Here is a 25647-nt window from a genome sequence, read left to right as displayed (position 1 = left end):
TGCCTTGAATTCCTCGCTGTCACATGCAAAATGTGCCACATATGGGTCCCTAAGTTTGTAGGAATTCAGTGGGCTTGGAGAATGAAGGACACTAGTGTTCCAGGAACTAACATACTTATGAGTACTACATATGGACAGTTACTTTTTTGGTTCAGTTTGATTTGGTTTCCACTCTTGTAATATGCCAAGAAGCTGAAATCTCAACCATTGAATCCTGTGAACTTGTCTATGTTGTTACTGATTTTTTGGATGGTGATATTAATTAGCTATTAGTCTTAGTTTCTTCTAGAGCAGTGGTTCTCAAAACTGGTCCGCCACTTGTTCAGGGAAAGCCCCTGGCAGGCCGGGCCAGTTTGTTTACCTGCCACGTCCGCAGGTCCAGCCGATCGCGGCTCCCACTGTCTGCGGTTCGCCGCTCCAGGCCAATGGGGGCTGCAGGAAGCGGCGCAGGCTGAGCGATGTGTTGGCCGTCCTTCCCGCAGCCCCCATTGGCCGGGAGCGGCAAACCGCAACCAGTGGGAGCTGCAATCGGCTGGACCTGCGGACGTGGCAGGTAAACAAACCAGCCTGGCCCACCAGGGGCTTTCCCTGAACAAGCGGTGGACCAGCTTTGAGAACCACTGCTCTAGAGTGACTGTAAATATGAAGATGAGTTGTAACATCTAGGGTAATAAGAAGTTATATGCTGTTGCTGCTCACTCGCTCTCTCTTTGATGTCTTTTTCACCTAAGTATTCTATTAGAGAAGTTTTTTTTTTTAAAGTTAACAACAAAAAACCACAGGGAAACACTTTATGTATAAACTACAAGCCAGAGTAGTAAAAAGTACAACTAGGAAGATATGACAATGTTTATTCTGTTTGTGCTCATTATGTTTAAAGCTCTTATCAGAAGGTGGATAGTCTGCAGAAAGTAGGGGCTTTCTCCTGAATTTCTCCAAAACCCTACTTGATTTCAATGAATCAGAAATGTAGGATTGGATCCAAGATTCCAGATTTGAGTGTTCACACTGTATGCTGTTTTAGGGCCTGATCCAATGCTTGTTGAAGACATAGAAAGACTCATATTTTTAAGTACCTGATCTAAGATCCATTAACCGTACACAATCCCTTAGTGCTAGTGCCTATATTCATTTACCTTTGGAGACAGTGCCATCTTCAATGACCCTCCAAACCAGCTGCACTCCAACAAATAATGTACTTCGAAACACCCAGGTTTAGACTTTGGGATGTTGGAGCTGGGTACTGTCAGGGACAGGGCATCAGCTATGGAACACCTTGCCAGAAGAGAACAGTCTGAGCCCATTCCTGGCTGGGATTAGGTCCTTTACAAGAAAGCTTTTCGCCATGAATGACAATCAGCATACAAAAAAAGAGAGAATATTTATGCTCTTTCACTTCCCATCCCAGGGAAACAGGGAGAAATTCACTATATGTTTTATTGACTTGGAACGTCTTAATTTTGTATAGGGCTTAGATACCAATGTGATAGGTACCTTAGGCGCTCCACAGTGAACGAGAGTGTGTGCATGTTTTAGCCATTGTTCTTACTTTAGATTTCACTCTCTCTCTGCTTCCTTCCCTCTACATTTTCTCCTTTCTTCCATGTTTACCTTGATTCCTCAGGGATTTTCTTCTTTAAGGAAAATTCTCTACTTCTCTCCACTGAGTTTGTTTGTTTGTTGTGCAATTATTCTGCCTTTTATGCAGTGTTAAGGAATGCTTTTGTCTGTAACTTTGGACGAAGTAACCCAGACAATCCACAACCCAATATTCTCATATGGTGAGCAGAGATGCCATTAATTCTTGCTTTTATTTTTACATTCAGCATGTACTGTACATTATCAGCACACAGTACAAGTCAAATCATGGTCTGAATGTGCATTTTATTAATGTGGCTTCTCATGGGAAGCTATACAGTGCAATAAAAAAAACATAAATGGTATTTTTTCTGCTATTAAATGTTTGGAGGAAATGAGGTTAAATGAATACTTCTCCATTGGGATGGTTTCATATGTTACATTGAATAGGAAACATTAATTATAAAGGTGAGGAAATGAAGATATTTAATCATTTGGGCACCATACAGTTTGCACTCACTCCTACTACATCATTGTAAAACAGCAGTAGAACATTCTGTGTCTCCATGGAGATGGTATTTTCTGTATCTTTCACCATTACTGTAAAGTAGGGAAACTGAGGCATGGTCAAGTTAAATAATTTATTTCAGGCTACCTAGAAAGTTTATGGCATAGCAAGGAACAAAACCACACTCTCCTAAAGCCTATGTATATACCCGAACCCACAAGACCACGCTCTTTCCCCTAACAACTGCTCTTTTCATACCATCTATACTCTTCATCCACAGGAGCCCTTAATAGGGCCTAATTGGAGAGGGGCATTGTACTAATCAAAAATCCTGGGTCAAAAATGACACCAAGAGGGCACTAAGTCCCCATGGTACAATTACAACAACAAAAAAACAAGAAATTAAATAATGGAGCTAAGATGTATGAAAGAATATGAACAATGGGATAAAACACAGGAGAGTGTTCTCAGTTTATTTATATAGTGTGTTTAATATAAAGGAAAATAGTTATGACAGCTTGTACCAATGGCTCCACACTCAAGAAAAACAGAATGATTCTGGGCTTGAATCATATCGCACTTAAACTGATATAAATCTGTATTATTTAACGCCACTGAATTCAATGGCATTACACTAGTGTGTAAAAAGCTTTAAACCAATGCAAGATCAAAATAACGCGCGATGTTTCAGAGGGGATGAGAGGCAGAGATGGACTTACATTTATCTGTGATGGGAAAGTTCCTATAAGAAAGTTTTCTACACTTGAAAGTGTTGCATTTTTAACTATGCTGGCAAAACTCCCCAGTGTAGATGTAGTTATACTGGTATAAAGGTGCTCTTGCCAGTATCGCATAGTCCAGTTCAGCAAAGCAAAATAATCCATCCCGGTATAATCCATCAACCTTTTATGCTAGTATAATTGTGTCCACAGTAGGGCTTTTACCAACATATCCATGTTGGAAAAATCATATCCCAAACTGGTATAGCTATGTCAGGAAAACTTTTAAGTGTAGATCAGGCCTTAATGTTTTTTAAAAAACATGACAGGCTAATCATGCAGAAGATGGTGGCATTCAGCAGTGGCTCCAGCAGTTACAGGCCAGGTTCTGATATTGTTTGGCACATTAAAGTGAATGGAATTACTTGTGGATTAAGGTGCTACTCAATGGGAGTAATGGTTTCAGACTCTGACCTTTGATGTGATTAGCCATTTGTGTGCAGCAAATATATAATAAGAAAAGCATGCTCAGTCATCTTTTTAACTACTGTGCATTGCTCTGTAGCATCAGACTGACAGCAAAAACAATCCATAGTGGTGACATGTTAAGAATGGCTATGGGATGAAAATCAAGGATATAGAACAGAAAAAAAGGTTGAAAAGTATCTAATTGACTAGATGCGCTTATAGGATGTGTCGCTGTAGAAAGCACTCACGAACAAAAGCTGTCAGAATTGGCTTCTTTCTTTATTATGCATAAGCAAGACTTGCCCAGCTTCTTTGGCTGATTGGAGAGGGGTTGGTTGGAGGATAGGATGGCACAAGAGAAAAATATAATGTGTGTGATCCACAAAGGCTTAAACACCCAAGTCTTGGTTTTAGGCACCACTGTGATCCACAAAACCCCCACTTGGCTGCAGCCTAACCCCGTGGGCATCTAAACTCACCTAAGTTTTTTTCCTCTGGGCACTGAAGCCTCACTCTTGGCACCTGGGTGCTCTCCCCTGCCTGAGCATGGGCACTACTGCCTTATGATACATGTCTAGATGCTTGTCTTTTGCCTAAACCCTAGAGTGATTTGCAAACTGGGAAAGACAGGCATTCAACTGCCTAAACTGCATGCAATCTGGTAAGTGGCTTCTGAGCATGCCGACTGGATTGGGCCTTTCAGGAAAGTTTACACAAATCATTCAGGAGTGAGAAGAACTTCCCTTTATCCTAGTGGACAGGACACTTGCCCAGGATCTGAAAGACCTCTGTTCTAGTCCTTCCTCCTCCTGTGGGGGAAAGAAGGAATTTGAAAGGGCTCAGTGGTCATCTCTTAAGTGAATGCCCTAACCACTAGGCTATAGAGTCATTCTAAATATGTCCCTGACCCAATTATTTAAGTACTGTATCACATTATTTAATTAAAATGGAATAATTTCAATAGGAGAGACTGAGGGAGCCCCACACCTGGTTAGTCCATCGCCTAGTGGTTAGGGCACTCACCTGAGAGGTGGCTGATCCTTGCTGAAATCCCTTCTCCCCCTCAGGAGGAGGGGAAAACTGAACTGGGGGGGTTTCCCACATCCCGGGTGAGTATCCTGTCCACTAGACTAAAGATTATAAGGGAAGAGAACTTCTTCCCCCTGGCTTTTTTTGCTTTGGGTCCCACATAATTTAAGCGACCGAGTGTCTATCTTCCCCCAGTTCCTGGACCACAAGTAGAGCTAGGCACCTCCCTGCAGCCCAAACTCTAGGTACCCATCTCCAAGAGAGGGGTGGGGCTTAGCACACACCCCTCTAGGCAGTATCTCCCATTGGCTAGCGTAGGCAGCTCTCTGCCTAACATACTGACTGTGGATTGCATTCTAAGGTGCCTGTCTCTCCCCCACTCATTGTATAGAGAGCCTAGACACCTAACTCAGGCTTTGTGGTGCTGTTCCTGTGATTTTCTAGGCAGCTAAAGTTTAGGTGCTGTGATGCTCAGCATTACAATGCCTTAGTCCCTTCATGGATCCCCTTCAATATATGTATTCACTTACTAAACGACACAATTAATTTCCTTGTTTCCGTTGAGATAGAATCTTGACATTTGGTACACTCATACTTTCTAGGATGCTGAGAAAAGGAAAAATCCCAAAATTGAAATTTGACTTTTCCATCAGTTATCACCAAAATACCATCAGTCATTTCATGTATGCAGTGTAATTGTATCTGTGTTGGTCCCATTATATTAGAGAGACAAGGTGGGTCAGGTAATATCTTTTATTGGCCCAACTTCTATTGGTGAGAGAGACAAGCTTTCAAGGCACACTGAGCTCTTTTTCAGGTCAGGTCTCGAAAACTTATCTCTCTCATCAACAGAAGTTGGGCCAATAAAGATATTACCTTCCCTACCTTGTCTTGCTAATCAGTCATTTCAATCAGTTTCCACCCATGCAAGCACCCTTTTTATGTGGCAACAGTTTACAAATATCACATGAGGCCTCCAGTTTGGAGAAATGAAATACCAGCTAGGTACACACGTATCTCTGTAGGAGTATGTGGAAATCAAGGTTTAGGCCAGCATTTCCAAACAGACCAATAGAGAAATCATCTTCCAACTGACATGTGGACTGTGGTGGCAAACATTAGTAGCACAGAACAAGTAAGCCAGCATACCCAAACAGAATCTATGTGGCCACCCACTAATAAACTGAGCATTTTATTTCTAAAAACAGATTTTCCCATTTTTTTAATAATGAGAGAGAAGACAAGTGGGTGGTAGATGGTTACTGATCATTCATTATGTTGTTCACTTGTATAGAGCAGGGAAGAGAAATGAATGTCCTGATCCCAGCCTCCACCCTACCACAGGAGTAATAACTTTATGCATGTGTTTGCAGGATTGAGGTCAAGGCTCTGTGGGACTCTGGCAGACCAGATGCCAGCCTATGTCAAGGCCCAGAGCTTCACTGAACACTGACAAGTGCATAGCTGGAAACCAGTCTGGCTTATCTCTGGGTTAGTACAGTTAAAATAGATAGCAGTGTTATAAGAATCTGTTTAGTATTTAGACTTTATGGAATTCTTGTGGGATGCTGCATGTATTAATCCTACTTAGAATATCTGTATCCCATGGTATAAAGTTATATTGAGTGTTTGCATTGTAAGTCTCTGTAATTGTGTAATTCACTAAACAGGAAAAGAAGCATTAATTAAGGTAAAGTGCTCATCCTGCACAGAAGATGTCCAATTGAAGGCAAATGAGGTATTGTGTAGCATCAAAGGATAGTGATGTCATTGATTGCATTACCTCCTCCCAGGAAGGGCAGACCTATGCATGAACTCATCCCATCAGCTTCAATTCTGGGATGAAGGGGATAAAAATCCCTGACAAGGAGAAGTTGGGTCTCTTTATGCTGTCTGGACTCTGAGGGGCAAAGATTCCCAAACATAAGCAAGAGATCCTAATGCTGCTTGGCGTGGGACAGACCTAAAGGATGTATAGAACTGCTTATTATAGAAGCTTATATTACCTTTTTAGATCTAAGATTGTAACTCATTTGTGTGTGTATGTTTCCTGTTTTAGAATTGTAAATAACTCTAGTTTCTTTTCTTAGTTAATAAATCTTGAGTTTATACTAGATTGGCTACAGGTGTTGTCTTTGGTTTGAGATCTGAGTACAATTAACCTACGGTAAGTGACTGGTGTTTGGGGACTGGGAGTAACCTAAATATCGTTGTGATTTTTCATGTAAAGTCACCATCTACTACACAGTCCAACTTGCTTGAGAGTCAAGATAGACTGGTTTCAGAGTGGTAGCCGTGTTAGTCTGTATCAGCAAAAACAATGAGGAGTCCTTGTGGCACTTTAGAGACTAACACATTTATTTGGGCATAAGCTTTCGTGGGCTAGAACCCACTTCATCAGATGCGTGGAGTGGAAAATACAGTAGCAGGTATATTTATACACAGTACATGAAAAGAGGGGAGTTGCCTTACCAGGTGGGGGGTCAGTCTAATGAGACAATTCCATCAACAGTAGAATACCAAGGGAGGAAAAATCACTTTTGTAGTGATTTCAAACAGTTGACAAGAAGGTGTGAGTAACAGTAGCGGAAAATTAGTATGGTAAAATTAGGTTTTGTAATAACTCATCCAGTTGCAGTCTTTATTCAGGCCTAATTTGGTGGTGTCCAGTTTGCAAATTAATTCCAGTTCTGCAGTTTCACGTTGGAGTCTGTTTTTGAAGTTTTTTTGTTGAAGAATTGCCACTTGTAAGTCTGTTATTGAGTGACCAGGGAGGTGGAAGTGTTCTCCTACTGGTTTTTGAATGTTGTAATTCCTGATGTCAGATTTGTGTCCATTTATTCTTTTCCGTAGAGACTGTCTGGTTTGACCAATGTACATGGCAGAGGGGCATTGTACATGGCAGAGGGGCATACAATTTTTTTTTATTAAAAACCTCAGATATTTTAATTCCTCTTTGACATCACAGGGATTTCTACACTTGCAAATCATAGTAATATTATAAGGTACCCATTATGAAGCACATGGAATTGAACAAGTAACAGAGTGTTAGAGTTCACTTAATGAGCATATGGCTGGAGCTTCTTTCCGTTACTGCATTTTTTTCTGACTAAATCCTCCTCTTGTGAATCTACTGCTTGGAGATATTTAAGGCCCCAATTCTACAAATGCTTATACACAAGCTTAACTTTGTGCAGATGGGCAGACCCTTGACTTCATTGGGACAGTTCAGGTATGTACAATTTAAAAAGTGAATGGTTGTAAGATCTGGGCCTAAGTCTCCAACTTCTTCATCTTGAATGCAAATTTAATAAATTAAAATAAACTGAATTGGGATGCAATTATAATTGTTCCTATTATAACCTTTTATTGCCTATACAGTAGTGTTTTGGGTAGCTACACAAAAGTGAAAATCATATTAGTAACTGTAGACAAAGACTAGTTAAATACCCACTGAAAATGTTCCAGAGGGATGACTGATAAAATTTAAGATTTTGTATTGCTTCGTTAACCTTGCATATAGATCCTAATTACTACCTTGCTTTGCTATTGTTCATCTCTATAATTGTACTATTTCACTCTGCAAAGCAATTTTTGAGATCGGGATTGTATGAAAAACACCAAATTTTATTATAGTATTCTTGTTTTAGCAATCCCAAAGTGCAGGAGGTTTGTTTTGTTTTAAATCAAGCCCTGTATTGTGTGTTTCATTCTTCAATTTGTATTTCTTGATCAACTCTGATTTAGTTGGCTGTAAGTCAAGCTTTTTACTTTTTAAAAAATTCTCCTGAAATGATTGTTGGTAAAATGGTAAAACGCTCATGCAAGCGTGACTTTACAGGAATAAAATGATATTGGATGCAGAACTGATTTGCCAACATTGCCCACAATGCGAATAACCACCCTGTCCAGTACGTACTCATAAACAGGATGCTTTATCTTCCTCTCCAACTCGAAAAAGTCCCTGGAAGAAAGCAGAGGGAGGCGGCATTGGGTGGAGGGCTGCTGTCCAGAGGTGGCAGATGCATCCTCATTCCCGTCCACCTTTAGCCCAGGCGCCCTCCCTGAACTTGGCTGAGTGATTTTAACTGTTTCCCTTTAAATTGCAGCTCTGAGCCCGCCCCGCGCACAGCCTGCCGAGGAGCCCAGGTGAGGCGCCAAGGAGCGGGGTGGTTTGCACAGCCCAGGTGCGGTAGGTCTATGCGGGATATGTACTGGCTAACCGATCTCCTAGCTGCTAACCCCGGGCACTAGAGAGCGGGGCTCCCGGACTCCGCTCTAGCCCGAAGAGCCTCGCTTTGTTGTGAAGTCCCGTGGAAACGCTCTGCACTAACCAATATTTCCCTCTAGTCGGAGCCCGCAAGCCCCAGGGAAGTGACACGCACTAACTCCAGCTCCTCACGGGCTGGGCAGGGAGCAGAGCTCCCGGGAACGCACTGAGCCGCTTGGCCATCTCCCAGCCTCTTCCCCTGCCCAGAAGCCAGCCGCTAGGCTCGGCCAGGCATGAGTCCCTCTTGAAGCAGCCGGGCCCGCCCTCTCGCTCCCACCCCGCGCCGCCCCTCTGCAGGACGCTGCCAGCCGAGCGGGGCGCAGGCGGCAGCAGCGGCCATGGGGCCAGGAGGAGGCGGCTGGTGAGCGTCCCGCGCCGGGACAAGATGGGGGGACGTTATTAGCGGCGCAGCTGCCGGGACAGGAGCTCCGTGCATGGTGGCGGGCGAGAGAGAGCCGCCCCTGGCGCCTTACGGCTGGGAGCTCGCTTGGAGAAGTCAGGTACGGGGCAGCTGGGCTCGGTCCCCTGCTTTGCGCGCTCAGGCGCTGGCTTTGCAGGGCTGCCTGTTGTTCCGCGGGCCGGCGAGTGTAATCCGATCCGTCCCGTGCAAGCGGGGGTGTGGGCAGAGGGGTCGCTGCGGGCACGCTCGGCCCTGCTGCTGCGCTGCTATTTTTAGCGGTGAACTCCTGGAAGTTTGGACGCGCCAGCGAGCGGGTACCGATGGGCCCCGGGCTGAGCGCTGACGCTGGCCCCAGAGCGGGCTCCCTGCGGCGAGGAGGTGAGGCGGCACGCTGGTGAGTGAGGCTGCTGCTGGGTCCGGGGAGCCGCTCCCCGCCCGGGCGCGCGCTGCCCTGCGGAACGCCTGGCGACGCGGTGCCCGCGCTCCCCCTCGCCGCGTTCACGCACAGGCAGCCCCTGGGGGTGCACTATCGGCGTGTGAAACTCAGGAAAGTTTAGCCAAATCAGCCCGGCGGGGGAGGGGGAAGGAGCCGGGGTGCTGCTGATCGCGGGGCGGGCAGCCCTGGGCCAAAGGCGGGCGGGCCGGGGGCTGGCCGGGCTCAGACGGGCGGTGACGCGAGCCGTGCGAGTCCGAGTGGGAACGCTAGCGCGGCACAGGTTTATCGGTTGTTTGGTTCGCTGTCCCTTGGCCAGGCTTGTGCCCGTGTTAACGGGGATGCCGTGGTGGCTGTAGTCAGTGCGGAGCGCAGGTCCCAGGGGGGCACAATGTGCAGTGCAAGCCCCTAGGCGATGCTGGTGGGCCCCTTGCTCCGTAGGAGGGGGCTGGCCGGGTGGGGGAATCGCTTTTTGGCGTGGCTACAGGGGGATCCTGTAACTGTTGAGGGGGGGGGGAGCACAATTTAAAGGTTCTGCGACCACCCCACAGCATAGCCTCCGGATCTACAACAGAGGTTTCCAAAGAGGGGGACGTGCCCCAGTGGTGGGGGCAGAGGAACGTTTGGGGCAGTGGCGCCAGACAGGGCTAGGGGAGGGGGCATCATCTCCATCCCCCGACTCACCTCAGCGGCCACCCAGCCTGTCGGGGTTGGGGGGGCACAACCAACAATTGTAAGCCAAAGACGGGGTCTAAAGCTTACAATTGTTGGTTGTGGCCCCCACCCAACCCAGACAGACTGAGTTGCCCCTGAGGTGAGTCGGGGTGAAGATGGCACTCCTGCCCTGAGCCCTGCAAGAGCTGTCCTGAGCCGCCTGGCATTGGCCTGAGTGTTCCAAGGGGGGGCGAGCCCCACGGTTTGAAAACCTCTGATAGAAGCTGTGCTAAATGGAAGGCAGGGTGAGCCTCACTGCAGTGCCAGGGGAGCAGAGGTCCTGCTATAGGAATGGGAGAGCGGCCTCTGCCCTGGGAACAGGCCTGGGGTATTTGCCTCAAGGCGGTCTTCAAAGCAGGTGGTGGGAAGCACTGGGACTCCAGCAACAGGGAAGGAGAATAAGCCCCATGTAGCAGGCTCAGCTTACAGCCAGCCGCCCTGCTGCTTCCTCCCTCCCTGTGCTGCACGGGGACATGGTGAGTGCTGATGCCAGGGAGAGCTGCTGCCTCCTGGATGCTGGCTATCTGTGGGAGAAGCATGCCTTGCCCACTCCCATTGCCCTGGGGCTGTGGGACAGAGTCTGCTGCAGCCCCTCAATATGGGTCCCCTCCAAACATTTAGCTGTTGCTAAATGGAAGGCAGAAATCTTGGGGGGAAGGGGCACGTGACCCGAAGTCATCCCCCACTGTTGCCTCTACTTGACTAGACTGCCCAGCTGTGGTGGGAGTTCTGGTCAGTCTTTCCAGATTTAACCGCCCCCATTCCCAACTGCCCCAAGTTTCTTTATTACACAGTTCTTCCTGTGAACGTATGTATTGCTCTTATTATCTTGTTATAACAAATCAGAACCCAGGCTATAGCCAGGTGGGATTGATACTCAGAGATTGCCAGTCTTCCTGTTTCTGTCTGCATTTGGTAAATCTCAACCTGTTCTCTATCTCCACCCTTGTGGCAGTCACATGGGGCTTGGGTAGTGAGCTACAGTAGCTGGCATAAATTCAGGCCCCAAAGATTTTGCTGAAGCGTTGCTGCTGCTTGAAGTAACAGGCATGAAATACATTGTGACTCTCTAAAAATATTTGTGGGCAGTGATGGGAGATAATGGGAGAACTTTATTGAAAGGAAAACTGTGGCCTTGAAAAATGTAGGAGCTGTTTTACTTTGAAATCATATTCTTTAGATAAATCACTCTTTGTTTCTATGGGATAGAGTTCCTTCATAAGACAGCAAGGAGTTTTCAGGGAGTGCCATCGCACCAGTATTTGCTCTTCTCATCAGATTTGGCTGTATCTTGTGTGTATCTGCAAAGCAGTGTTTGATCAGTCGTGTTTCTTTCTTGTAGGCTATAATCAAACTGAGGCTAGTGTGCAATCAGTGCTCTGCTTTCCATGCAGGGCATAAAAATAAAGTGTTTGTATTTTGTATTTACTGTACGTGCTGCATGTGAAACAAAATTGAAAGAAGTCTTTTTAAAACAAATTCCACAAATGGAAGTTTTGGAGCCAACCATATTAAGGAAAATGGAATAACTGCTAGAGTAGTTGGCGTTCACACACAAGAAAATCCTGAGTGCCAAGATTTAACTGATTTTTGCTGGAGACTGACTCAGACCCTCTGTTGCTTTAAACTAGCAGATGTTTATCATAGGTGGTTACTTCTTGGACAGTCATGGTAAATATCTTAACTCAGTATGTTTAATATATTCAACCACAGTTGCAGTTGACTCCTGCCATAACTGCAAGGCGCAGCCCCATAAAGACACCCTGGATCACATTTCTGCTCTGTTATTCCAGTGTAAATAACTGAAATAACTTCATTGAAGCCAAGCTCTTTTACACTGGTGTAAGTGAAAGCAGAATGTGGCTAGTGCTTAACAAATCCTCCTGTCAGCCTGCCAGCAAACATTTAATAAGATCATTGAGAACATTTGCCAAAATGATGGAAGTTTAACTTGAATTTTAAAAAGGCGTTTACATGTCCACTCACATCAAAGCTGAAAACACTTTTGGACATAGACCTAATGAGAATAAATTTGTGATGAGATATTGAAAAGATTTGTTTGAGACAAGGATGCTGATTTAAATGACACTATTTAAAATATGGGGGGAAGGATAAAGAGGATTGGAATTAAAATGGCTTGTTGAATCTCATTGAACTACATGAATGTTTATTGAAAGCTCTCCAATCGAGCTTTAAAAAACCCACTATTTAAATAGGAATGTTCTATCTCTCATCTCCTCCACATTATCTCAGCCTTGCATGCCAAGAATTGCAACATGTTAGTTAATATATTATGCTGGTACATTTTAATTATAAAGGGTGTGCAAACAAGGCAGTTAGTTGTCTTTTCCGCTTTTTAATGGGTTTCCCTGGGAAGTCTGCTGTAGAAAGTGCAGACAAATGTTGGTCTATTCAAGTGAGTCACAAGTGTGTTTTTTGTTTGGTTTTGTTTTTTCCATTTGAGCTGGAATTATCAATTTATCCATAGTGGTAAACTTTTAGAAGTAACTGCTAGTGATAGGCACCTTGCAAATCCCCTAATTACTATCATGCATAGTGTTTTACTCTTGTCCCATTATCTTCAGTACTGTTATAATTCTGTCCATAACATTTGAAAATCCTACTAATATTTTTGTTTTAATGATGTACAACAACATCAGTTGGTATCACCATATGTGAAGTTTTGCTGTTACAGTCTAAGAGTCTGATCTTACACACACGAACAAAAGTAGTGTTCATAACTGCAAGTGAACCATTGGGTCCCTTACCACTGTGGGGAGGCAAAAGAAGTTTCCACTAATAAATCTTCTTCCTCCAGGGTGGATCTGGAGCTGTCAGCAGCCTAAGCCCCTCACCCCACTGAGGTGTGGAGAACAGAAATGTTCACATGGGGCAGATTATGCTCCCATACTCTTGTGGAGTAGCACTTTACTCTGCAGTTAGCTCCACTGATTTCAACAGGGCAGGGCAAAATCTTACCCTTAGAGTGTGGGGGAAGCAGGATGGAATAAAGGGAGAACAGAACAAACAGACCCCTCTTCAAACAGCCAGGGGTGGGATGAGAGCCCTCCCAGCCAGTGGTCTGGAGACTTAAAAAGTGTTCTCTTGTTAGCACAGATCTTGGGGATATTGGATTTGTAAGGTTTTTGCTTCCAAGTTCATTTTATTAGGACTGTGCTTAATTTTATGTAAACATATTGTGACTGGTTCCTCCTGGGGTGCTACCTTGAACTGAGGTACCACTGAGCTCCCTGACCCACCAGTCTGGGGTTCCTCTCACATTGTACTGTTTTGACAAGCTGCAAAGCCCTCTAGCCTGTACTTTCACCAGGTAGGGGGACACCCAGATGCAGTTACAGGCAGACTCTCTGACCAGTCCCTGCATAGGAAGGCTACAGCTAGGGCAACTCCCAACTCCTCAGGCACCCTCCCCCTGAGAGTATAGACCCAAAATTATACAGTCTTGGGCTGCACAGGAAACTGTGCAGCCCAAGCTCATAAAATTTGCCCCGTCCCTCAATGTGGAGAGGAATATGCAACAGCTTTTGCCCCCTGAGTTATAATTCCCACACACTTCACTCCAACTCACCAGTTTAGATAAAGCTAAAGCAAGTTTATTAACTACAAAATATGGATTTTAGTGATTATAAGTGATAGCAAACAGAGCAAAGCCAATTATCTAGCAAATAAACAAAAAACACAAACTCAGCTTAATTTACTAAATAGATTGGATATGAATAACAGATTTTCACCCTAAGAGACGATACAAGCAGGCTGCAGATTCTTAAGGGGTCAGCTGCACTTGCTTTACAACTTGGAATCCCCAGGTGTTTCATTCACAGGTAGAAATCCCTTTAGCCTGGGTCCAGCACTTCCCCTAGTTCAGTTTTTGTTCCTTGGGTGTTTTCAGGAGTCTTCTGTGGGGAGTGAAGAACACCAGATGATGTCACTTCCTGCTTTATATAGCTTTTGCATATGGTGGGAACCCTTTGTTCCCAAAGCTTGGTTCCCAGACCAGTCCATGGAAAAATACTGACATCCCAAGATGGAGTCCAGAGACATGTGGTCTCATCACATGTTGTTGTAGAGTCATAGCAGCCATTACTCAAGGCTGTCTGTAGTGTTCTCAGGAAGGCTCTTGAGGTGGGAGATAAGCTTCTCCTAAGGCCTATTGTTTTCCTTAATGACTCATTGTCCTGAATAGACCCTTCCCCACCCACTATCTAGACCAGTGCTCTTCACTATTTTTGAAGTGGGGGCCACTTTGGCAAAAAACCTTCAATATGAGAGCCACATCAACTACTAAATTAACACATTGCTTACTGCTCCTTAACGATGTAAGGTTACAGAGCCACTCGTGTAACTAAAACAAAGTCTACTTGTACAATAAAACAATACTCCTTTTATAAAATAACCAGGAGAATATATGGAATTAAAAAGGCACCTATGCAAATAAACTTTTTCAGAGCAGAATAATGCAAAACTTACTTTAAAAACTGGGTGAGCGAAAGTGTGCCTGTTCTTTCTTGACTTTGTTCATGCAGTATTTGTAATCTGTCTTCGCAATCCTAGTAAGGCAGTCCAAATATTCGTTGGTCAATTTGTTCCTCTGTTTTCTTTTCACCTCTCTGGCTGGGGCTGAGGGGCTCAGGGCTGCAGCAGAGGGTTGGGATGTGGGGGGAGGGGCCTCTGGCTGGGAGTGAGGGCTTTGGGGTAGGGCTGGAGATAAGGAGTTTGGGGTGCAGGCAGGCTGCCCCAGGGCTGGGGCCAGAGGACTCGTCCCCCCAGTCCCCTCCCTGCTGGCAGCAGCTAGCTCCGGGGGAGAGGCCTCTCTCTTCCCCCCCTGCTGGCAGGCAGCATGGAGCTCAGGGGGAAGGGGCCCCCCTCTCTCTCCCCTGCCAGCAGCAGGGAGCTCCAGGGCTAGGGGAGAGGCCCGCAGCAGCTCTGCAAGCCACAACTTGCTCCCCTCCCCAATTCTCACCCACCCCCTACCTCCCTCCTTTCCAGGTCCCTGCTGTGTGGCCCTTTAGAGATGCTGCACCGCTATTTATAGCCTACTGTGCAGCTTAGAGGGAATTTAGCGAGCCGCACTTAGGGTTGATGGGAGCTGCCACGGCTCGTGGGCCTTGCAATGAAGAACACTGATCTAGACTGAAAGCATCTCGTCTAGTGGGTGTTACCCACGTGTAACTACATTTGAAATACAGATATATATAGTCAATATTCATAACTTCAGATACATGCATTCAAATAGGATAATCATATTCAGCAAATTATAACTTTTCCAATGACATCTCACATGGCTTATCTTGCATAAAATACATCATAGTTATGCCATACTCGTAACAACATCACTGTGAAGAATATGGATGGAGTGCAGTGTCACACATATATACTAATTAGATGTGACCCTTACTTCTGTCAAGTTGCTCGTGAGGCTGTTTATTGCTGCAGAAGTTATTAGTTGATTTATATGAATGCTTATGTCACACTTAGAATATCCATCAGAGAATCAAGTTTCAGCATTTGGAGTGTTGCATATGTTATTTCAAATGCCAGATTTTAATGGACAGAATATATGTGAGGAATTCTCTGTACTTAGGAAGGGCAGTATTACTCTGACTATTTGTAAATGTTCCAATGCCTAAAACGCTGCTAGACAGACATTGTTGCAATTTAACTTTAGGTGTAAAGCAATAAGTGAGGAATAACAAAGAATAGAATGGGTGGGGAATGGGTTACCACAATACGACCCAGCTAAGTATGCACACATTATGATGGTTCAGTAGACAATTGGGTTTCTTTTTAGTTAAAAGATGTCTTATTTATTGGCTCTCTTTTTATTGGCATCACCAATGAGATGACTGTGTAGGAAGGATTTGAATGAGGAAAGAGTAATGAATGGTCTGGCAGAGCAGAATTGGGATGGTGTCCTAAGATAAGGGGCAGTGTGGGAAGAGCGGGTCAAGGGGCACTGAATCTGCCATTGCTGGTAAAGTGCTGGAGGCAGAAAGTATCATATTGCATCAGCCTAGCTTGGCAGGAACAGACTAATATTGGAGCTTGAAGGAACACTTTGTGCTCAGATTGTTTACCACAGGTTGTTTACTGTATATGAATCCTGAAATGCAGTGGCTGCATACACAGATTGTTTTGATGTATGAAATATAGAACACCTCCTATTCTTGAGATTGATGTTCAGTGTAAGAAAAAAGGACTCGCCACATAAATGAGAGGCCATCCCTTCACAGAGACAGATGTTTTCCATATCTTGTCGTCCCAGTGTATGAAATGCTAAATACATTTAAGCAGGTGACCTTTTAAAAAGGAGTCACAGGAAAAAAAAACCCTATAAAACATGTAGTTTATAGTAATTTTATTTTTGTTAAATATCTTTGAAAACAATATAAACTTCAGAAAGGCTTAACAATACTCATGAGCAGGTCTGTAGGCTTGTCATGCTGGTGAAAATGTCAGATACCGGGAGTTCTCTGTTTATCTATTACTTCTGTGCTGAAAGGCTCTATGTGGGTTAACTCACTGGCCTGGTTCAGATGGGAGGCCCTAAGGGAGGGTCAGAGAGTGAGCTTACCTTGCAGTTGTAGCTTCTGTGTCCTGCAGGGCTGGGCCTGGCTCCCTGGTCCAGGTGTTACGACCTGGCACATGGAATTGTAGCACCATTCACTCAAATTTGGCCTGTCCACCCCTTCATCATGATGGATGGTCAGCTTGGGCCAACCTGAGTGATGGTGTGGCCCCAGGCACCAGGTTGCAACACCTGGAGGAGGACCAGAGACATCCCAGAGGACCGGACAAGGGCAAATATAGTACCTATATATAGTACCTATTGCGGTAGACCCAGGCCAGGTGGGTACAGCAGAGTAGTCCTGTTGGTATCCAGGAAGTGGGCGGGCAGAGCCCTCCCACTGCTAAAGGACCTCCCCATCCTAAAGGGAGGATCCACAGGTCCGTGATACCAAATAATTGTGGGGGGCAACTAATGAGCTAACAGGAATGGGAGTGAGATCACAGGGCTAAACGAAGGGAACCTGACGGGGACACCGAGCAGAGAACCCTGGACAGCGCCCACTGCTCCTCGAAGGCGTCAAGGGAGCCAGTGGACGCTGCCCAGAGGAACTCTGTCCGGATGTGTAAACAAACTGGCCCAGCCCACCAGGGTGCTTTCCCTGGCGAGCCGTGTGCCAGAGGTTGCCGACCCCTGGTGTAGATAATACTACTTAATTCTGCCTCTGTTCTGGGGACTGGAATAGATAACCTATCAAGGTCCCTTCCAGTCCTACATTTCTATTATTTCCTTTTTTAAAAGAAATTTCACTTGTTCAACCTAATTTTGTTTTGTTTTTAATCTAGAAAAGGAATCAGATCTGAAGTTAGCTTTGAAAACTGTGCCATAGGTACAGAACTATGTGCTTGCTTGAGCCCGTATGGACTGGTTTCATAGTCCAGTGGACTGCTAGTATTTATCATCACTAATCTACAAATAGAGCCAGGCACACATGGGTCTACTGCCTGTTGGCCAGAATGTAGCTGTTCTGGTTTCTATTCCATCCATGGTCTACCTCCACCTCATACAACCTGGCTAGTGCAGTTGAACAACTTGCCCAGTACTTAATGGAGTTTGGGGGCTGGATGAAAGCTAACTGACCAAAGCTTGATCCAGATAAAGCTGAGATAATATTTACAGGCTGGGGAATGGAGCCAGAAGAACCAGAGGAGATATCCGTTATCTCAATTAAAGGATTGTGCCTGGTAGTTTTTACCGCTATTTGGAACCCTGGATATTTTGCTTAATTCCCCAGCTGCTTTTGGATGTTCATGTAGCAGCCAAGTTCCCGTGTTATGGGCTGCAGCTGGCAAAACATCTGTCCTTTCCTCTTTTGGATGCACACCTCACTACAGTGATTCATGCTTGTCTCCTCAAGATTGGCTTGCTGCAATGAGCTCTACACCTTCAGATGATTTGGAAATTTGACTTGAAGCTGGTGCTGAAGGCTTAGTAAACTGTGCTCGCTCAAGGAACATGTCATACCTGTGCTTCTTGATCTGCAGTGGCTGCCAGCTTGGTTTCGGGGTGAAGTTCAGGATATTGATTTTTGGCCTGTAAAAACCTAAATTATTCAGGTCTTGAGTACCTGTGAGACTACTTGTCACCTTGCATGACGCTGCAGCAGATGTAAACTGAGATGCATGAACTAATAGAAGAGAGGGGACTGGTGGGAGTGCATACTCTGTGGGATTCTCAACTCTACAATACATTTATCTCCCTTTCCACTCATGCATGTATCTAATAGAGCCTGGTTTGGTTACCTTCAGGACCCCCTCAAAGCTTCTCTAGCCTTTCTGGGGGAGGAGGCTGTTGGATAAGGAAAATATGAGAGGAGTGAGCTGTGGTGAGTTGGATACTTTTTTCACAGCTGATTTGGCCTGTGGAGTTTACTAAATGTTTATGTAATTATTGTTCATCACCTAGTGTAGTAGGTAGATGCTTATAAATAAATGCAAGTAGTTAAAAGAAAACAACCCCTCATAGGTAATACTAATGACAGCCTGTGGACAAAGGATAATTTCAGTTCTAAAGCCTACCACCAAGTTCCTTGATCTGTCAGTGTTATCTGGGTTTCTCAATCTTTTTCTTTCTGAGCCCCCCCCCCCCCCCCAACATGCTATAAAAACTCCAAGGCCCAGCGGGGGCAGGGGAGAGCCCTTGGGCACAGGTGTAGTTTTACTTTGATTTTGGGGGTGTGAAGGCTATAAGGGCGTGAGCCAGCTCTGCACAGCGGGGTCCAGGGAAGGAGTGCCACCTCCACTCCCTGACTCACCTCAGCAGGCCAGCTGGGGAGCTGTGTGCCAGGAGAGCTCCCCTTGCTCCCCGAGGGCTCTGCCACCCTGGAGCTGGGTCACCCTGCCCAGGAAGCTCTTCAAAGGGGGCTGCAAGCTGAGGAGCTGCCGCAAGGCTGGGCACCAGCAGCAGAAAGGGGAAAGCCACAGCTGCCTGCTCCATGGTACCTGCACCAGGCAGAGGTGCAGCTGCCCCACACGTCTGGCTCTGGCTTCTGACCTATGACCTGGCCAGAGGGCGGGGCCTGAGGCAGACTGGGGGAGAGGCGGGGGGGTCGGGGGGGCTGGAGGTGTCCACAGGACTTCCACACTCTGAGTAAGGCACTGAGTTATGGTCTCTCGTGAAATGGGATCAGTTCAATAAAGTCTAGGCTAGAGGGAGAAACAACATCCACGAAAGCTTATGCTCTAATAAATTTGTTAGTCTCTAAGGTGCCACAAGTACTCCTGTTCTTCTTTTTGCGGATACAGACTAACACGGCTATTACTCTGAAACTTAACATTAAAAGTGTGAAGTGCAGACTGGCATGTGCCCAGTAATTCTGCGGAGTAAACCATTGGGAGGGGTGGGAATGCATTGTATGCATAGTGAGAATGGTAGCTTCAAAAACAGAAGTCCATGCATCAGCTGCAACATAATAGTTAGCATTTAGATAGCACGTCCCATGTGGGATATCAAATCACATCTTCCATGTGATTTAGGTATGGTAATACATCAGCAATACTAATAGTGATCAGATTGGCATGAATTTGATTATTCATATAGGGCCTGATCCAAAGTTTCGGTTCACTTCATTGAGATTTGGATCAGGGCTATATGGTTCATCCTAAAAGTTCTCAAGCACCCTCAACTCCATCGGGACAGGATGGTGCTCCAGACCTTGCAGGATAGCTTTAGAGAAAGGTCGCTTTTCTTGATTCTGTGACCTTTTACTTTGCAGGTTGGTGAAGGGGATTTGAATCTTAGCTCTTTAAATACAACAAGGTAGTAATAGTGTGAACCTCAAAACCATGGCTTTTTTTCTCTGGCTTCCTGATTGAGTTGGGGGTGGGGAGGGCATGAGATGAGGCAAACAAGGTCTCCCATCCAGCACATTGTCTTACTTCTGTCTCTCTCCAAAACCTATTTTAGTCAATAGACTTCGTCAGGCTTAGGATCAGGTACTTTTAAATTTCTAAATTCCTCGGGACAGGGATTCCCTCATTTTCCAACACCAACTACACAGCATGTATAATACAAGTGGACAAACAATGTAATTTCTGGAATAACAGGATCCTGAATTGCACCTCTGATATGTAATTTTACAAAGGTTTTCATACGATAACAAGAACCAGATTCACATGGACTTGTTGTAGTTCCTGAAATGTTCTGGTGAGGTGGAATTTCTAGTAAAACAGAAGTTTCTATTGCTGTGATTTCCAGATGGCACATTGATTGCACTGCTGTGTAATAATCACTCAGTTCAGCAACCCCTAATGGGGCACTGAGAACTGAAAATAGGTATTTCTGCATCACTTATTTAGTTGTGATACAGCTTTTATTTTTATCTCTTCATATAAAGTGTGTAAAGTTTTAGTGTCGGTCACTTCTATTGACTTACTGTTTTCTTTCTCTGATACGGAAGAAGGATTCTTACTAGTTATTTACATCTCTGAGCTTATTAAACAAATTAAATATGTTGCTACTTGAAAGATGGCAGTTTGCCAAGGAGCCTTCTTTGGCAGAGACTGCAATGCAGTAAATGTAATCGTGGGGTGTGTAGGTGAGAATTTGAGAAGCGGGAGAGCACACCTATGAGACAGAAGAATCTTGTTTCTGATCTAATTGATCAGAAACACCTTGGAAGCCAGCATGAAAATCATATGCTTGCTCCCTCACTGAGTGAGCAATATCATAGAGACATGGTAGTGACTTCATTGTTATCTATCAATCTGATTCTGTTCTATTTCACTCCTCCAACCCGTATAAACTTTGCTTCTCAATATCTGGGGCTCAAAATTCATCTACTTAGTCCCAGCTCATAGAGGATTAATTTATTTATGGGAAGTTGACATGGGCTGACCATGGGAAGGGATGAAGAAATAGAATGGAAGGGAGCAGAGCATCCTCATAATCCCCTCCGCTTCCATGACTTGTGCTGCATGAACATCAGTACTGGCCATGAAAAAGAAGAGGGCAATTTATGTCTGTTCTTCAGGGAAGGGCTGCTGTTATCTTCTGACTACAAATCTTTGAGCAGTTATATTAAAAACTATTTGCCCAAAGCAAGTTATCAGCAATTTGGCCAGAATCTTTCTGAATTTGTGTTCAAAGTAGGGCTGGCGGTTAACTCACATGATTAACTCAAAAAATTAATCACGATTAATAGCACTGTTAAATAATAGAATACCAATTGAAATTTATTAAATATTTTGGATGTTTTTCTATATTTTCAAATATATTGATTTCTATTACAACAGAATACGAAGTATACAGTGCTTGCTTTATATTATTTTTATTACAAATATTTGCACTGTAAAAATGATAAACGAAATATTTTTCAATTCACCTCATACAAGTACTGTAATGCAATCTAATTATTGTGAAAGTAACTTACAAATATAGCTCTTTTTGTTACATAACTGTACTCAAAAATAAAACAATTAAAAACTTTAGAGCCTACAAGTCCACTCAGTCCTACTTCTTGTTCAGCCAATTGCTAAGACAAGAAAGTTTGTTTACATTTATGGGAGATATTGCTGCCTGCTTCTTATTTATAATGTCACCAGAAAATGATAACAGGTGTTTGCATGGCACTTTTGTAGCCGGCATTGCAAGGTATTTACGTGCAGGATATAAACATTTTATTAAAGCTAATGTTTAAAAAAATTATATAATACATAGGTTGAGAAAAGAGTGTCTGTACATCTGGATATAGTGCTTCGATTATCCACAAATACAAAGTTTGTTTTTAAAAATCATATGATATATAATCAGCAGTAATCCAAATTTAGGTGAATAGATTTAACAATACAGGTTAGATATTAGAATCCGAATACTTGGGTACATCAATCATGAAAAGTTGTACAGAGATTTGGTTGTGGAAAGCAAAATATATCAACAATGAAGATTGTCCCTCGGTAATTGAGAATTTAGGGTAGGTTGTCCATTTAGAAAATACAATCCATGAGGGAAGTATTTTAGTTACTTTCCTGACTGTGCTTCTCATCGGCACTCCAGCTCATCCCTCCTGGTATTGCCGATGTCCAGTGATGTGTTCTATGTAGATGTCCCTCGACCACCTGATGGCATCCGACCATAAGTTCCCGCATCAGCCGAGCGTAGCGTTGATCAATTCCGCATTCTCTCAGCACTCGCTCGTTACTGGGGTCCCGTGGGCTGAAGGCTACAACGCTCAGTGTGTGTGTCTGAACCTGGTAACCCTTAGCTCTCAACATTTTAGCCAGAGGGGCATATTTCTTTACCTTTTGAGCTTGGGCATCATGGAAGGCTGGGGTCCTGTTCTTGAAGGGCACTGTGGCATCCACCATGATGATCTTCTTCTGGTCCTTGGTGATGACGATGTCTGGTTGCAGTTGGCTGTCAGTTCCAGGGATGGCGGCATTTATGGCAACCTTCCCCCACGTGTGGTGGGATGGCTCTGGCCAGGCGATCTTGGATGGCGTTGTGTTGCAGCTGCAAAGCTCTCAAATGGGGCTTGCGGCTACACAGGACGTGTCCATTTTGGGGGCTGCGCAGAGCAGGGATTAAGAAGGGTATGAGTTTCCCAGTTGAGCAACACAGACTTCTTCACATCTCCCACAGTGTAAATATTTGCTCACAGACAGGTTGAGCACTGACCTTTCCAGCCCCCTCCCAGATTTGGCTTTGTGGTAAATTGCATTTTCCTTTCTCCTACCGCCTTTCATTTATGATAGTGTTTTTTTAACTGAGGGCTACATGGGACTCACTGCAGAGTCCATCTATGCTGGTCCTGATCAACCAAAAGAGTAGCTAACTGTACATTTCTTCCTCCTTCCTTCCCAGTGGCCATAGGATAAAGCCTTCAGAACCCTCTCAGTCCTTGCTGTCCTCGAGATTGAGAAATTGGCCTTTTGCTTTTTGCATGGGCTTGTTCCTATGCTGTTGTGTTTTACATGGATATGAGCAAAGGATGTACTTTCAGTTGGTGGCTTTGGATTTTCTGGCTCTGACCGTTATCTGGACAGGGATTCAGGAGACCTGGGTTCCATTTCCAGCTCTGCTGCTGGCCTGCTGGATGACCCTGATTAAGTCACTTCACCTTCCTGTACCTCGTTTTCCCCATCTGTAAAACTGGAATAATGATACCAACCTCCTTTGTAAAGCCTTTTGAGATCTACGATGTCAGGGCTAGGCATTTTTATTATTTGTTCCAACCTGAATGTTTTACATAACATTTTTCTTTTTTTCTCATTATTGGCTGTGCTAGTTTGTAGAAGACAGCCATTTTAGTTGTTTAGTCTTAGATCATCAATATAGTCTAGCATGTAGAAGCTGGGAAGTAAAGATCCAAAACAGTCACAAACCACCTTAAAGGGATGTGAACCATCTGGAGTTGATAGAAGGCAGACAAAAATGGGGACTATAAGAGGACAGCCACCACCTTTGGGGAGTTTAATTTTCAGGGGAGTTTAATTTTCTACAATTGCTTAAAGTTAATTTCAGTGAGATTGCATTGTGGCATGATCAAGGCTTTGAGCGCACTGTGATGCGTATGAAGAGTTATTAAAGAACTGAGCATTCTCAGGGCTTCTTAGCATAGTAGCTGCTAGATTATATAGTACGCTCTTATTTCTCACATTTGGGATTGACTCCGGCTTTTACAGCCATAATAATGTTATGGGTGCTGAGGAAGGGGAGGGAATGGTTCAGTTTATTTTTCCCAGGTGGCAATCTCTGAAAGCATTCTGCCTGTGGTGGCTAGGAGCTCGATACCTTCTAAGTATCTGTCACCAGCAGCCTGGCTATGACTGCAGAATAGGTATATTATCTTTGGAAAATCATGAGAGATGGGAGAGATTCCAGAAGACTGGAAAAGGGCAAATATAGTGCCCATCTATAAAAAGGGAAATAAAAACAACCCAGGAAACTACAGACCAGTTAGTTTAACTTCTGTGCCAGGGAAGATAATGGAGCAAGTAATTAAGGAAATCCTCTGCAAACACTTGGAAGATGGTAAGGTGATCAAGAATAGCCAGCATGGATTTGTAAAGAACAAATTGTGTCAAACCAATCTGATAGTTTTCTTCGATAGGATAACGAGTCTTGTGGATAAGGGAGAAGCTATGGATGTGGTATACCTAGACTTTAGTAAGGCATTTGATAGGGTCTCGCATGATATTCTTATTGATAAACTAGGCAAATGCAATTTAGATGAGGCTACTATAAGGTGGGTGCATAACTGGCTGGATAACCGTACTCAGAGAGTTGTTATTAATGGTTCCCAATCCTGTTGGAAAGGCATAACGAGTGGGGTTCCGCAGGGGTCTGTTTTGGGACCGGCTCTGTTCAATATCTTCATTAACGATTTAGATATTGGCATAGAAAGTACGCTTATTAAGTTGGCAGATGATACCAAACTGGGAGGGATTGCAACTGCTTTGGAGGACAGGGTCATAATTCAAAATGATCTGGACAAATTGGAGAAATGGTCTGAGGTAAACAGGATGAAGTTCAACAAAGACAAATGCAAAGTGCTCCACTTAGGAAGGAAAAATCAGTTTCACACATACAGAATGGGAAGAGACTGTCTAGGAAGGAGTACGGCAGAAAGGGATCTAGGGGTTATAGTGGACCACAAGCTAAATATGAGTCAACAGTGTGATGCTGTTGCAAAAAAAGCAAACATGATTCTGGGATGTATTAACAGGTGTGTTGTAGCAAGACACGAGAAGTCATTCTTCCGCCCTACTCTGCTCTGGTTAGGCCTCAGCTGGAGTATTGTGTCCAGTTCTGGGCACCGCATTTCAAGAAAGATGTGGAGAAATTGGAAAGGGTCCAGAGAAGAGCAACAAGAATTATTAAAGGTCTTGAGAACATGACCTATGAAGGAAGGCTGAAAGAATTGGGTTTGTTTAGTTTGGAAAAGAGAAGACTGAGAGGGGACATGATAGCAGTTTTCAGGTGTCATAAGGAGGAGGGAGAAAACTTGTTCACCTTAGCCTCTAAGGATAGAACAAGAAGCAATGGGCTTAAACTGCAGCAAGGGAGGTCTAGGTTGGACATTAGGAAAAAGTTCCTAACTGTCAGGGTGGTTAAACACTGGAATAAATTGCCTAGGGAGGTTGTGGAATCTCCATCTCTGGAGATATTTAAGAGTAGGTTAGATAAATGTCTATCAGGGATGGTCTAGACAGTATTTGGTCCTGCCATGCGGGCAGGGGACTGGACTCGATGACCTCTCGAGGTCCCTTCCAGTCCTAGAATCTATGAATCTGTGTTTCCTGCAGTGCAGCTAGTAAGACGGCAACTGTGCACTGGGGTATGGCCATTCATCCTGGGACAGTAAGTGCTGCCTGCTGCTCTAGCATCTCTCACCCATTGTGTTCACAGTGCTGGCTTCCAGATTAGAGCAGAAGGAAAAGTTATGCAGTCCAGGGTCTTCAAATTATAATTGTTTCGCTAGAGGGCAATAGCATTATGGGTCA

At 44.5% G+C, this 25647-nt stretch overlaps 1 protein-coding gene across 5 annotated transcripts in view; it reads left to right on the top strand.

Annotated features, from left to right (window-relative positions):
• The first annotated feature begins 8411 nt into the window (after nt 1–8411).
• Nucleotides 8412–25647, top strand: part of GHR (growth hormone receptor) — a 205159-nt gene continuing 187923 nt past the window's right edge. The window contains exon 1 of one of the 5 annotated variants that reach the window (XM_054031699.1): nt 8412–8489. Coding sequence is in view for 1 of the 5 variants with exons in the window: in XM_054031696.1 (XP_053887671.1) it covers nt 9293–9350 (58 nt within the window). In the remaining 4 variants the exon portion in view is untranslated. Of the gene's footprint in view, nt 8490–8708; nt 9073–9279; nt 9367–25647 lie in introns of those variants that run through there. The other 4 variants (XM_054031700.1, XM_054031697.1, XM_054031698.1 and 1 more) reach the window with 4 other exon arrangements.

The sequence above is a fragment of the Malaclemys terrapin genome, chromosome 6, assembly GCF_027887155.1.
Source record: "Malaclemys terrapin pileata isolate rMalTer1 chromosome 6, rMalTer1.hap1, whole genome shotgun sequence".
NCBI classification, from domain to species: Eukaryota; Metazoa; Chordata; order Testudines; family Emydidae; genus Malaclemys; species Malaclemys terrapin.
The sequence above is the reverse complement of the archived record's forward strand: the minus strand, read 5'-3'. Positions and strand labels throughout refer to the sequence as shown.